This window comes from Necator americanus, chromosome X (genome assembly GCF_031761385.1).
Source record: "Necator americanus strain Aroian chromosome X, whole genome shotgun sequence".
Lineage (NCBI taxonomy): Eukaryota > Metazoa > Nematoda > Chromadorea > Rhabditida > Ancylostomatidae > Necator > Necator americanus.
The window spans coordinates 15,092,644-15,107,612 of NC_087376.1; the positions used below are offsets into that span (position 1 = coordinate 15,092,644).

A 14,969-nucleotide genomic window follows, 5' to 3' on the forward strand; every position below is an offset into this window, starting at 1 on the left:
TCGATCTTTAATAAACAGCGGCTAACGTTTCGGCGATATCGCCTTCGTCAGAGCCTGGAAAACTCAAAGCCATTAGTGACCTATCCTCTCAAGCGCCTCATCACCCTACAGAAAGCACCCAAACGGTAAGCAAACTCAAACAGCAACACATAGGCTAGTACTTACCTCATTAGCTAGACTTGTAAACTCGGGGAAATCAGTTAAAACTCCCGGTTTAAATGCCACGGAAGAAGCTTGCCTCTGCATCTGCGGAGACAGGATCCACGTACAATTCTGTATGTGCCGCCCGTAGCACTGGCGATTTCAACCAGAAAAAGCGTCTTAGAAGGAAGTTGCGTCGTCAGCTGCAACAAGACCGCGATAACGAGTGGACGTCGAGAGCGAAGGAGTTTGAAAAGGCGTGGGAGGACAAGAACCCGCGGAAAGTCTATGCTTTATGAAAGCAGTATAGCGGCAGAATGAAAAGATGTTCTCCAGTCCTCAACATTGCCAGTAGAACTCCACAGCTCTCGGTGAAGCAGCCCTTCAAATTTGGAGGGATCACTTAAAAACCTTGCTGAACTGGCAAGTGCCGTCAGCTCCTGAGCTCGAGAACGTTCAGAGGCCGACATATGCGGTTAATGAGGAACCACTGACTGAATCAGAGGTTCTGCTCTGCATCCAAAAGATGAAAAATGTAAGATCTGGTGAAGACGACGGGATTAGTGCAGAAATGCTGAAATATCTTATTCCATGTGGGACTCGTGAAATGAGAAAGATCATCCGTTGAATATGAATAGACGAAAGGATACCTGACTCGTGGAAGCACGCTATCATAATTGCCCTCCAAAAGAAGATAACTGTCACGAAACATAGGAAGTATCGAGGAATCTCCTTTCTGAGTGTTATATACCAAGGTTTTGGGGCAGATTATCCTGGAACGACTTATTAAACATCGCAAAGATACAGCACGCGACGAGCAACTTGGCTTTCGTCCTGGTCGATCTACGATTGACCAGGTGTTCATCGTCAGGAGACTGATCGAAATCTGGCAGCGGTATTCGAAGCCAATGCAATTAGCATTTCTGGTCTTTTGCCTTCGATTCTCCTCATCGAAGCCGTCTTCTCAACGCGCTCCGCGCCGATGGACTACCAGAAAAGTTCGTTCGTTTGCTTGATGACATGAAACAAAGAACAGCTGCTGCAATTCGAAAATTAGAAGGATGTACAACATCGTTTGAAGTGGCAAATGGAGTATGACAAGGGGGTCCGTGACCTTAGGGTCCGTGACGGATAACTTCTTGTGGAGGGGAATTATGGTAGCGTGTCTCCATTAGTCAGGTATCCTTTCGTCTATCGATATTGAACGGATGATTTTTGTCATTTCATGAATCCCAGACGGATTGAGTGAATGGCAACTATTATGTCGTCAATGTACGCAAAGCAACATGTGCGTAATTCGCGGATGAGGTTGTTTGCAACTCTTTTGAATCTTTCTGAGGCACTTTTCAAACCTTGAGCCACTACTGTAAATTGAAAGAGGCCTAAAAATGGTGAGAACGCGGTGCGCTCTTTATGATTGGCTTCAAGAGGAAATTAAAAGAATCTGCCCTTGAAATCTAAGACGCTGTAAATTTGTTTTCCACTGGCTAAATACATAATGTTGAATGTGTGGATTACAGTAAGTTTCATTTACAGTTATGACATTTATTTGACGACATTCTACTGTAAATTGCTATTGATCTTCATTGGAGCCTGTTTTGACTAAAACAATAAGAGATACTAATTAGCTTGTGCTTTGTTCAATTATACGAGTTCGTAACATTCCGTCTATTTGTCGTTTAATTTTTTGTCTTTTTTTTTAAAGAACGCGATATGGACATTGTTTTGGGAATTTAATTTCGTGTGCTATAGTATCATTACACTGTCCTAAATTTCCAGGAGGTCCTGCGAAACAGTGCTGGTAGTTTCGCAAGAGTTAAAAAAAAACAGTGACTTCTCGTTCCGTTAGGGTGGATTTGTTAATGTTTACACGTTTCTCAACTGGAAATGTGTCGCTAAAGGAAAACAATGGCATATATATGTCTTTACTAACGTCCGCTTCTGGTGGGATATCTTTCTCAGGATGCTGGAATAACTCTTTTTTTGTAAGCGAGTTTCTGTTTGATAGACTGAGAAGATTGTTGACCATGTTAATTCTTCTGCTACGTAGTTAGCTGTTGTGATTAATCTGATTTTGTATGGATAAATAGGTATTCGAAATGCGAAGGACAGCAATATTACTATTTCTAGTACGAATAGCGTTTTTCCTACAGCTATTCCGTATGGTATAGTTAGTGAGTAGTCGTCATGTACGAAAAAATCCCAGTCATGTGGAAAATATGAATTTAGTGCATCGATAAGAACGTTATCTGAATGAGGCTTTAGAAAAGTATCCTTCATTAGGTAGACCGGAATTTCGAGCTTGGTAAATTGTAGGTTATTTGTAAATATGATCTGGACTGAAATATTGTCAAAAGATATTAATTTGTTTTTGTAACCAATGAAAATATCAGTTGCAAATTTCGCAATGATATCATTGGTAAGATGATAAGAGGAATTCTGTGGTACAGTTTTCAGCAGGTACCATGAAACTGTTTTTTCATAGATTTATCACCAATTATCAGAACGGGTGGTATGACCTATGAATTTTATAAGCGCCGTTAGCTGTTATACATTCAGATAGCTCTGCTTTGTAAATGGTTTCTTTAATAAGGTTAGCAGTGCTTTCTGTTTGTATTGCACTTCTGATTCTGTATCAAAAAATGCTACAGTGGATATAGAGCTAAGTTTGATATAAATATGATCGACATAGAGTTGTGTTGTATTGAAGAAACATTCGGAAGAAAATTTAGAAATGTGGGTTTAGTTGTCGATAGTCAAATTTAAGCAACAGCCAAGATTGTTAACAAACTTTATTGCGGCTAACGTTACAATCTTGGCTGTTACTTAAATTTGACTATCGACAAGTTGCGATCTCTATGCCAAGATTCAAGGAAGGTGGAACTTTCACACTTGTGGGTTTGGTTGTTCTGGATTCTGTTGTTGTACATTTTCCTCGTGCAGAGTGGGGTTGTTGAGTTCGATTTCAACAGTATCACTATTTGAGAGCGTCGAAGTAAGAAATTTCGTCGAATAACATCTATTCTTTGGGGAGAAGGTTTTGGTGCAGATAGTTTGTTCTTTTTCGATTTTTTAGCTAAAAGGAAGTGGAATGAGGTTACTATAATCTTACATATAATTTGAAAGATTATGCGATTTGTGGGAAATTGAATACAAAGAGTAGCAAAAAAGTACGAAAGCTGATGAGATGATGACTACGATTGCAATAATTTTAACTAAAGTATGTAATCCGAGCAAATGTATCATTTTTCTTTTTCTATTCAAAGGATATCCGTTGCCTTAGATTTCATATACGATACTGCATTTACTGTTTCTTATTCAACTTCATCTGGTATTGAATTGATAGAACCATCACGCTTTTCGATTTTTATTTTTTTTTATGGAAGGTAGATTTTCTGAAATGAGTCTATTTTTGATGAGGTATATGTCTGTAGATAACCTAGCGAGGTCAGAGTGGAAAATTGGTGGTGAGTTGAACACAACATCTTGAACATGTGGGAGGTTAGTATGAATATGAGATATGTGTATGTAACCAGAAGGGGATTTGTAATGTTTAGTACCATTATTGTAAATTCCGAAGGGTAGATGTCCACAGTGAGCTTTTGGGCTAGATGTAGTTAAATTTTTCGTTCCAGGCTGCGCAAAGTAAATAGATTTTCCTACGCGTACCGGGGTGAAAAGATAACAAAACTGGTTCACAATTGGAGATCATCAAAACATCTCCTGCTGGAAGTGCGAAGATATTGTTTCTATTTCGGCTGCAATAATGGGGTTTACTTGGGCTGTGCTTTTAATTCCTCGAACCTTGAAGTTACTTGAAGGGCATAATATAATACTAATAATAGTATAATATAATAATGACATAATATTCGGTCGAAAAGAAAGTTGAAATCACGTTTTATGATTTCTTCACGTTTTATTTTCAAAAATTCCATTTTGGTATTTAATTCGAAATGTCTTTGATTTTGACGTTGTTCATGTGTTGATAAATAATCACTGTTTAGAAGAGTAATATCAGGTTCAGTATTCACCCCAAAATGTTTTAAAACGGCAGATTAATCCTTGGTATGAATTTTGTAAAAACTTTGGTACTCGTTAGAGAGAATACGAAAAAAAGAATAATTAATAATGTGACCTCTTAGTTTCGACACTCGGCTGAGTTTAATTTTTCGCAAAAGGGTCAGGAACGTGGAACCATTTCGAAAAATGAAGAATTCAATTCTACCTAGTTTACAGTAGTTTAAAAGGGGATTTAATGGAAAATAATGACTAGGAAAGCTAAGAGCTGTGGGAGATCGCGAATAACTTCGTTATAAGAGGGCCTGTCGGGATGCGCTCTTAACAACTAATATACATCGGGTGTTGCTGGAGGCGGTCCACCAAGCGGAGAATAGTCTCGCCTCCTCTCAAGTTATCTCATTACTCTGAGGCAGGTGACAGTCGTAACTGATAACCATGTTCACTGCATCTTCTCCCAGGAGCACACCAGCTCGATAATTTATTCAAAGACCATGAAAATCACGACTACTTATGAAACGCCCTCGAACAACACATTGACTACATTGCGTCTTACAGCTCGAAGACGAGCCTACTGAAGAAATGGAGATGTCGAGATGCAGTCGCAACAACTGATGGCAGTCCGCCAACAAGAGAATAGTCTCGCCTCCTCGGCCACGCCACCCGGCTAAGTCCTAAGATTCTAAAAATCTTAACACTTTTCTAAATGGGAACAAAATTTTTTAAATTGCTCTATTATACCTACGCGTAAGTACAACGAACGACACGTGAATATTTTTAAAACCGTTTTACTACCAACACAGCTGTCAAGAAAAAAAACTAAACCTAGGAAAACAAAATATAATAGTTCATGCGAACAGGCCCCGGATTTTGCGATTTTCTTGCCCTGTACTTACAATTACACTCTTAATTGCTGCCGGAGAACGTCAGAAATATTATATTTACATGCTCCTCTTTTACGTAAGTATAATTCCTATGGTTTTGAGCAATCTTAGTCGCTCTTTACAGCGCCAAGTTATTACATTATTTGTTTTATGCCCGTTTCGCCCCATTCATTGCAGCAGTTCGAGATTGTCTCGCCTCGCTTCAATCCGCTTTCTCTCTCTCTACCGCGCCACTACATCCATTCAAGCCTTCACATTTCTGTTATTTTCCTGATGAGAAGCCAATGTGGCAATGGTTACCGCCCACCGGTTGCATCCTCGACGATCTGACTGCCTATTAGTTAGTCTTCCTTTATTACCTAGACACGTCTTTGTCCCTTCACGATCGTCATTTAGTGACATAATAATAATCATTTATTGACTCTATACCCGTACTTACACGCGGGGTAAAGCGCGGTCGTGTGACACGACCCTCTCAAATGCGACACCCTCCTTTTCCTTCTTCTTCTTCTTCATTAGAAAGAAGGTTACTATATCTTTCATCTATGTTTGAATTTCCAAAAAAAAATGGACGAAAAAAGTATTGTTAGGAAAGGAAAAATTCAATTCTGGTGCGAACAATTACGGAAGTTACCACTATTTTAATTTTTACTAATCAGTGAAGGGGAGCGAAGCGAGATCCACAAGAAGTCTGAAATCCGGCATTAATCGGACGTTTAGACTGGTAGTGGCATAATTAAATTAACAAAACGTATTAGGTGGGTGCGTTTGTACGTTTAACAAATTTTGCTATTCTTCTATGTCGAGCAGCAAAAACCTTGAACAGAAAGGCTCTTCGACTGAACTGATCACACAACGAATTTGACGTGGTATGGATTTCCGATGGACGAACTCTATACGGGGTCGTAGATTGCGGATCAAGTAGAATAGAGCAATTTAAAAAATTTTGTTCCCATTTAGAAAAGTGTTAAGATTTTTAGAATCTTAGGACTTAGCCGGGTGGCGTGGCCGAGGAGGCGAGACTATTCTCTTGTTGGCGGACTGCCATCAGTTGTTGCGACTGCATCCCGACATCTCCATTTCTTCAGTAGGCTCGTCTTCGAGCTGTAAGACGCGATGTAGTCAATGTGTTGTTCGAGGGCGTTTTGTAAGTAGTCGTGATTTTCATGGTCTTTGAATAAATTATCGAGCTGGTGTGCTCCTGGGAGATTTTTACGCAAAACACAGTAATAGAAAAGAGTCTCCTGATTCCGGAGGAAAGCCTGGTACGGTAGCGCCAAGTAGGACGGGGTTGCAGGAGTCATGTAGACTACCAAAACGGAAAAGGACTAGGATGGCGATCTCTACTTATAACGCACGTACGCTTGCATAGAAAGCGGCCATCCAAGATCTGATGACGCGAGCCAAGGTCCGACAGGGTGATACAATCTCACCCAAAATATTCACAGCCACCCTCGAGGACGCAATGCGAAAGTTGGAATGGAACGACATGGGAGTGAAAGTTGATGGTCGGCAGCTACACCATTTGCGCTTTGCTGACGACATTGTACTGATAACACCTGACATCAGCCAAGCGGAACGAATGTTGACCGAAATCGATGAAACATGTGGATGCATCGGTCTTCAGCTGAATCTGCAAAAGACGATATTCATGCGGAACGGATGGATCTCGGATGCCCCATTCACGTTCAACGGAACGAACATATCCGAATGCAGCTATGTTCATCTGGGTCAGGAATTGAACATGATGAATGACCTGACCTCCTAGCTGGGCAGGAGAAGACGAGCTGCTTGGTGAGCGTATAAGAGCACCGAGGATGTGGTGAAGGAACACCCGGCTCCGTGCTCGCTTCGTCAACACAACCGTACTTCCTGTTTTGACCTATGCTTCGGAAACCTGGGCATTTTGCAAGCAGGAAGAAAACGCGGTGAGCGTCATTGAACGCGCAATTAAGAGAGTGATGCTAGGAGCATCCCGCTTCACGCAAGTGAGGGACGGGATTCGAAGTCCTCTCCTACGTCAACGATTGAAGATCAGAGACGCCGCCGAGTTTGCCAAGGAAAGTAAAATAAGTGAGTGACACGTGATGCGCTTTAATGACAACCGTTGGACCAGAGCCGTGAGCGACTGGGTTCCCCGCGATATTAAACGCACTACAGGAAGACCGCCAACCCGATGGTCAGATTTCTCCACGAAGTCCTTCAAAGAAAAATATGATGCTCTTCGTGTCCCACGCGAAAGGAAGAACCACTGGGCTACTCTGGCACGCGATCGGGACAAATGGAAGAATTACTGGCGCCCGCTCGACCAGTTCGAAGATCAACGGGAGTCAAGGTGATCAAGGTGATGGATTTCCGATGGACAAACTCTATACGGTGTCGTAGATTGCGGATCAGAGATGGTTCCGCCCATCTCTCCCTAATCGTGGTAAAAAAAAATGGCGCGAAAGACTCCGTTTTTCACTATGATTTCAGCTGCAACGCCGCAATCTTTTACACGCGCCGCATCCAGCTGCGCAGCGGTCGAAAGTCAGTACGTTCTCCTCGACTGTCTATTCAAGTGAAACCTATGAATAGGTTGCTGAGGGGACTAGAACGTATTATGCATAGAGGAGCGTTTCTCGTAGGAATTAAAGCGGTTTCCACGCCTTTTTTCAGAACGATTAGGGAAGGGTGAGAGGAACCACCTCTGACCCCGCAATCTACAACTCCATCACCAGCTTTTGTCGTGGATTCCCTCACCACGTCATGATTAATGTATTAATTCATGTATGTATTAATATATTATTTTATGTCATGTATTAATTTCTCCCTAAGAATACCACTTAAGATTTTCAATTTGACATCTACAACTTTCGCAATTACTTTGTGACATTAACAATGCACAATTTACAAAATCTTTCAATCTAATTTTTGTCAAGCACACCTGTATCGAAAACCCAGTTAAGATTTTAAAAAATTACTTGTGCTCACGTGTTCCGATTTCACCGCAGATTTGCCAAGAAGTACAGTCTGAGTGAGTTATATAGGGCATCAATATAAATTCTCTGAAAATTGTCTGTTGCAGAGATATAGAGGTCTAAATACTGCTGAAGTACAGAAGCATCATTTTGCTGATATAACTCCTGCAGCCAAGATTGCACTATTTAGGTACTAAAAAATTACCTAAATAGTGCAATCTTGGCCAAGTGATGCTCGGTTTATGAGAGATGAAAGTTGTAGGCCTTTCATCTCCTATCCCTTGGAAATGAGGTACTGAACGTGGTTACAACATTCAAAACGATTACGGTTAAAACAAATTGTCTGGGTCTCACCAACTCACAGCAATGTACCTCAGTAAAAGAGACAGTTGCCAAAGAATGGTTGAATCTGTAGGAAGCTAGCGGTGATAAACGAGGTTGAACGAAGGCCCGAACTTGACCTCGCAAGAATAGAAAGTAAGGGCTGAAGAAACAATGGAGAGACGTTTCGGATGGTTAAAGGCAGCACACCACGAATCTGAAGTGGTATGGATTTCCCATGGAAAGCTTCTATATAGGCTCGTAGATTGCGGAAACTTAGGTGGTTTGGTTCATCTCTCAGTAGCCGCCGTAAAAAAACGGCCGGGAAGTCGGCGCGTTTTGCGACGGCTTACATTGCAACGCGCCACTCTTTTGCACGCGACACATCAACTAGCAACCCTTAGAGGACCAATAAGATCTCCTCACCAGCTTATTCAAGTTAAACTGATCTATAGACTGCTGAGGGGAACGGATCGTGTAAACCTTGTAGGAGCTGAAGCGATTTCCATGCCGTTTCTTACGACGATCACAGAAAGATGAGCGAAACCAGTGGTTGTCCGCAATCTACGACCCAGTGCAGCTTTCCATGGGAAATCCATAGCACGTCAGATTCATGGTATGCTGTTTCCAAGAGGTATCTTCAAACTAGGTTGAGTCATGAAGATCCTCTGTTTTGTTTTTCATCCATTAATCAGTCAGAACGTACAGCTAACGCCAGACTTCGAAATTCTTATGGTTCTCGCTTCGCTCGCCTTCACTGATTAGCAAGAATTAAAAGTAGTAACATTTTCCGTAAATTTAAAATGAATTTTCCTTTCCCTAACAACGTCTTAATCATTCATTTTTTGAAGCAATTCAAGTACTGATAAAAGACTTGACAGCCTTTTTTCTAGTGGGATCGGCATTTCATTTGGAGACTATTTCAACTTAATTTCACAGCTATATTCCTTCAGTACTGATACAATTTGGAAACAATATTCGAAATATTAGATTTTCTCGTATTTTTCTCTAATAATTAGCATAGGGTGATATGCGAACAATGAAATGACGTGAAAGCCATTATCATCATCGTACCGATAAAGTTAGGTTTCCACGTCATAGCACGTGATTTGTTAGCTTCTATTTGAACAACTGTTTGCATATCTACTTCCTATTTCTGAAGAAAGGATGCTACCATGCTAAGACAAATGTGAAGGAAAATGGACATGCGGAACATTACATGGGGATGAAGGGTAATAGATGCAAACAGTTATGGCGGCTATGGAATGGCTCACAACGTTTCATTCACTTTTTGAGGAATCGGCTTGAAATTAATAAGTACTGCTGTACTTATAAATGCTGACTGCAATTTTTTGCGCGGCCACACCAACTGTGCAGTTTCCAGTGCTTTCTGGCGTCGGCGCACCAATTCTACCCCGTCGTACCTTTCTTACCCCAATTTATCGTCTTGTGGCGCTGACACACCAATTCGACGCCCTGGGATCCGTCTCTCTACTCTATGATACTCTGTTTTACAGAAATACATATACACACATGACAGACTAAGCCCGTAATTTTATAATATGATATTCCTTCCTTCTGCACAGCTGTAACATCTAAAGTTTTTTCTGATCTTCTTCCCCAACAGTTAACATAGAATGATGTGAAGTGCTAAATAATAATAATATGCTAATAATAGTGCTAAATAACGTGAAAGTCATCATCATAATGATAAAGACAAAGGTCTCACGTCTGATCACGTGGACAGCTAGTGGTTAAGAAAGCGGATGTCTGTATGCATGTACATAATTTGTGAAGAAATCATCTGACAAGCATGATAAGTGTAACGTATAGCAGCGTGGACATACGGAGGAGTACATTTTGGTTATTCGCCATGCAGGCAACTGGTCTCCCTTCATTTTACTGTTTTCTGGTGTTGGCGCACTATGACTTCGTGGGACTTGTCTTACGCCTTCTATTTTCTGGTTCCGGCGCAACTACATGACTTGTCGTAGGAGGTCGTGTCGTGTCGTCTCAACTTCCCTAAAACACCACTTCAGCATCGTGAAACTCGCATCACTACCTTCTGACACAGATCCGCTCATTTGACGTCGTGGGGTCCTTCCTACCCGACCTCATTTTCTCGAGGCAAAAACGCTCAACATCTCACTTTAAACACTACGAAAAAAGAGTATAAACGAAAATTTGCTGTACCATCAAACTACAAATTTTTCTTTTCACAACTATATGAAAATATGGGAGCAAAACTTGCTCTTTCTAACAAAAAAAAAAAAAGAAACACAAACACACACGTACCGAAGTGGCAAACATAATCCACATAAAAAATCACCAACGATAGAATAGAACTCTTTGTTCAAATACTGAAAAAGATGAAAATATTCAAGAAAAAAAAGAAGGCATCGATTTAATCTTATGCGAGGATTAGACGTACAACAAATTTTCATATCCAAATTTTTTGTTGTGTTTAAGTTAAGCTCTTGAACTTCCCGACATCTTTTTTTTCTGCAACGAAATTTATTGATGCAATTGTCATACTTAGGTATGTTGCAACAGTAAAACTTCCGGGAAAAAGTCATAACTGATATTGGCTAGCAAAAAATCACAAATCACCATTACTTAGCTTTACTTTCTCAGTTCTCCAAGAAAAAAGTCTCCACTTTCAAAAAATTTCAGAAGAACTAATTCGAGAGAAAATGGATACGTTTGTGATTTGTAAATGCACTAAACAAAAATGTTCAATTTATCTGTGTAATCTAAGGGCTATTCACTTTTACTGCTTAGTAAAATTGGAGGTGAACATGCCCATGAAGATTTGCATTCTCTCCTTAACATATGAAAAATTCTCCTTAAAGGCATCACTCCACGAATCTGAAGTGGTACGGATTTCAGGTGGAGTATTCGTATACGGCACAGTAGATTATGGGGAGGAGAGTGATTCCGTCCATTTCTTCCTAATTGCCGTAAAAAACGGCCCGGAAGATACGGCTTCGGGCGTTCTGGCGCATTATTTTCTGCAAGGAGTTCGACTGGAGCGCGCCAGCCTTGTGCGCCGCATCTTCCGGACCGTTTTTTACGGCAATTAGGAAGAAATGGAAGGAATCACCCTCCTCTCCATAATCTACTATCCCTTATAAGAATACTTCACCTGAAGTCTGCACCACCTCAGATTCGTGGAGTGATGCCCTTAACATAAAAGTAAACTGTCCTATCACATTGAACAAAAAACTGGACGTAACGTGCACAACACAAGATTGCTGTCTAAAAGCTAACCAAAGTTCTGCCTGTGTAGCGATAACAAGAATCTCTTGTTTGGGCAACCCATTGTATGCGTAAACAATAACAGTAGGTACCATGCACCTGAACGGAACTTTGATACTTCTTACGATATGATAAACTTACGCACAGATAACAATTGCAACAAAAACAATTTGTGGTAATTAACCTGTCCGTAAATCCTGGTCTCAGGTTACATAATTTCTTGACAAAAAGGGTGCAGCAACAAGCCTCGAACATCTTCAATGTAATGTCACAATTTTCGGCCATTATGCCTTCGTGCACCACAACATTTGCACTGCAACGGTTATAACGATCGAAATATTGGCTTTTGCATAGGCGGCGGTCGTTAAATACCCGCAGCCGATTATCTGCAGCCGAATAACTGCCTGCAGAAGAGGCTGTTGGTAGGCCAGAGCAGGCATATCTTAGGCTAGCTGTGATCAGTAAGCCACGCCTATCCATCGCCACGAAACTGAGGTCATGTGCCGTGTTTGTATTGCAGTAGCGTGATAGAGTTGACTTCTAGGAAGGTTCAAGGAACAAAAACGCAGCAACGCAGAAAGTGAAGATGGTAAAAATAAGGCAAGATTTGTAAAAGAACAAAAAACCATCAGAAAACATAAATGAAGCTGAAAATGTTCCAAAATGAATGTTAAAAAGTGTAAAAACGAGAACCTATCGTTGGAAGACTGGAAGTGGTAGATTTGTGATTGAAAAGACTATATAGAAGACATATATTTGCACTTATACAGAATATTTGATAATTTAATTTAAGCATGTAATGTACTGCAATAGTTTGTAAAAGTTCCGATTTATTTGTTTTACACAAATAAAACACTATTTTTTCTACTTCTGGCATTTCGTGTGCAATCGTTCGATGAGCGATTGATACTCCATACAGAAGCAATGCCATAGATAACATGCTCCTGCGAGGTACCTTTCGCACCTTATTAGACGATGAGGGCCGAAGATGGATCATGTGATGGGTGGGGCATAAGACAGACGCAGCGCAATTAGCAATCGCCGTTGCAGTCGTTCCCCCTAAGGATAGGTTGTCGTGGAGGCTGCGGATACCTAACCATACGCACCCCTTTTGCATATCTGAACTTGCATACTTGGGCCAACCAACATCAGGATGATGTAATTTGCTACTCTGTATAATTTAATGTACCTCCTAACAAATGAAGGAAAACAAGACTACGAAATTCTTAGTAGATCACTCGTTAAATGGAACTCTTGAGACATTTTTGTCTAGTACTTGAACATTATGTTGTCTCGTCTGCAGTCGTCACTTGACACTGTTTTGATGCCCGTTTTTGAGAATTTCGTTGCTGTGAGATCAGCAGGAGACGTTAAGTACGGATCAACCCACAAGAGGCTATCAAAATTAAGGAAACAAACATCCACTAGCGCCAGTGTACCACATTGGGACAAAAAGGAAACAACGGATGCTCTCCACTGTGGTCTAGGGGTTAGGACTTACGGCTCTCACCGGTAAGGTCTGGGTTCGACTCTCGCCCGATGGATCAAAATGGTGTGATATCTCGCATCCTCGGTGCGGTCTCAACTGCACACATTGCAGCTAGGAATGTAACTGAGGCGCTGGAGGCAGGGCTTGATACATCGCGGATGCGACAGATGTTCTGTTATTCATTATGTCTCACCGAATGCGATTGATGGGACAACAGACTATAGCAAAGAGCCGACGCGTGCGACTGCAAACTGCTATCCCAATAAAAAAGGGTTGTATCTGGCGTTAGCTGAAGTTCTTGGGATTCACTTCAACTCAGAATCGTTTGAGATTTACGAACGCTTAGTTTATAATGGCTAGTGGGGACTGGCCGACCTGTCAATTCGGTGTTTTATTCACACAAACAAGTCTGGTACCAATTTTCTCTCCGAGGGATGAAGGGTTTTGTTATGACTAGGCGGTTTCGAACCATCCATCGATCATGCAGTTAGCGGAACCTCTAACCGACTCCCCTACACTCGCCAGAAATGTTGGCCAATGTTTCCCCCTTCGAGTGGCGGTAATGCTCAAGAGTTATGTTGCTGCTCTGTTGTCGATCGAATTTTCCTACGAGACAATTAACAATGTGTCACGTATGTGAACGTAGGCATACGCTCCATCGCTGCTAGCCAGCGGGAGGCACAGCATCAGTAACTCACTGGTCGTTCGCCTTAAAGGAAAACTCAATCGATCGTTTCACACGCAGTTTTTAAAGGCAGTTAGGAGAAGCAGCGGACGGTAAGAGGTTCAGCTGTGGCTGCAACAAGACCGATTGGTAGATCGATTCCGCCCCAGTGTCAACCAGGCTCTTCATCCTTCCGCGGTCGATAAATTGGTACCAGATTTGTCTGGGAGGATAAAACACTGACTTGAAACATCGGCTAGTCCGCGCAAGTCATTGTGCAGGCTAGTTAAGCGTTCGTAAGCTTCAAACGATTCTGAATTGAAGTGAACGCGGTGGCGCATCCCAAGTGGATTGACTAACGCCAGACACTTTATACCTGTTTCTAGAAGAACTCGATCGTGATAGCTCTCTAACAGATATGCACTACTGACTTTGTCTCTTAGTGGAAAGACTCCAACATCGCCAAATTTAAAGGCATCACCCCACGAATCTGAGGTGGTGCAGATTTCAGGTGGAGAATTCGTATACGGGATGCGAGACTACGGAGAGGGAGGTGATTCCGTCCATTTCTTGGTAATTGCCGTAAAAAACGGCCCGGAAGAAACGGCCTCATTCGTTTTGGCGCACCATTTTGTATAAGAGGTTCGATTGGAGCGCGCCAGTCTTGTGCGGCGCCGCATCTTCCGGGCCGTTTTTTACGGCAATTAGCAAGAAATGGACGGAATCACCTCCCTCTCCGTAGTCTCCCATCTCGTATACGAATACTCCACCTGAAATCTACACCACCTCAGATTCGTGGGATGATGCCTTTAACCAAAGCAGGCTTTTCAGAAAGTGGAGCTGGTTCTTCCATGATTACAGTGCGATACCCAACTGCCCAAAGTGTTCAACATTTCGTAATCAAATTTAGTACAATCACCATGATGAACTAGGTTCTTCTCTATTCATTCCTATCTTTCAATTAGTGTTTTGCTTTATAGAAGACTCCTCTTTACAGATGTAGCTTATTTACTGCGAGAAAAAGGCAAGATATCATTAGAGAGAATATATTCAATGTCGATTTAGTTTGTATATGTACAATCGAAGATGGTTTATAGAATCATTCCCTAATCAAAATCCTAACTGGTTGTTAATGTAGAAAAAAAAATTTCTGTTTTGGGGTGGTGTACTCAGTTTTCGCTATGTCGTCAAGGACACTGTTCGATCGAAGGGTGACCTCGATGCAAAATTGTACC

General features: G+C 41.5%; 4 protein-coding genes across 5 annotated transcripts; 3 read left to right on the forward strand and 1 right to left on the reverse strand.

Annotated features, from left to right (window-relative positions):
• Positions 1–218: 218 nt before the first annotated feature.
• On the forward strand, positions 219–440 carry RB195_023234 (uncharacterized protein; the record flags this gene model as incomplete). The annotated part of the gene is made up of 1 exon (XM_064210593.1): positions 219–440. The coding sequence occupies one exon, from the start codon at positions 219–221 to the stop codon at positions 438–440; it is 222 nt and encodes a 73-aa protein (XP_064066474.1).
• A 5,995-nt stretch (positions 441–6,435) lies between these two features.
• On the forward strand, positions 6,436–6,810 carry RB195_023235 (uncharacterized protein; the record flags this gene model as incomplete). Its single annotated transcript, XM_064210594.1, has 1 exon — positions 6,436–6,810. The coding sequence occupies one exon, from the start codon at positions 6,436–6,438 to the stop codon at positions 6,808–6,810; it is 375 nt and encodes a 124-aa protein (XP_064066475.1).
• Positions 6,811–7,003: 193 nt separating this feature from the next.
• Positions 7,004–7,381, forward strand: RB195_023236 (uncharacterized protein; the record flags this gene model as incomplete). Its single annotated transcript, XM_064210595.1, has 2 exons — positions 7,004–7,115; positions 7,203–7,381. The coding sequence occupies 2 exons, from the start codon at positions 7,004–7,006 to the stop codon at positions 7,379–7,381; spliced, it is 291 nt and encodes a 96-aa protein (XP_064066476.1).
• A 3,295-nt stretch (positions 7,382–10,676) lies between these two features.
• On the reverse strand, positions 10,677–12,061 carry RB195_023237 (uncharacterized protein; the record flags this gene model as incomplete). 2 transcript variants are annotated; one of them, XM_064210597.1, is made up of 4 exons in its annotated part: positions 10,677–10,683; positions 11,594–11,680; positions 11,766–11,894; positions 11,954–12,021. In XM_064210597.1, 4 exons carry the CDS (start codon positions 12,019–12,021, stop codon positions 10,677–10,679), a joined length of 291 nt encoding a protein of 96 aa, XP_064066478.1. The 2 variants fall into 2 exon arrangements, with proteins under 2 accessions (XP_064066478.1, XP_064066477.1); XM_064210596.1 differs by having other exon boundaries at positions 11,766–12,061.
• Between the last annotated feature and the right edge of the window lie 2,908 nt (positions 12,062–14,969).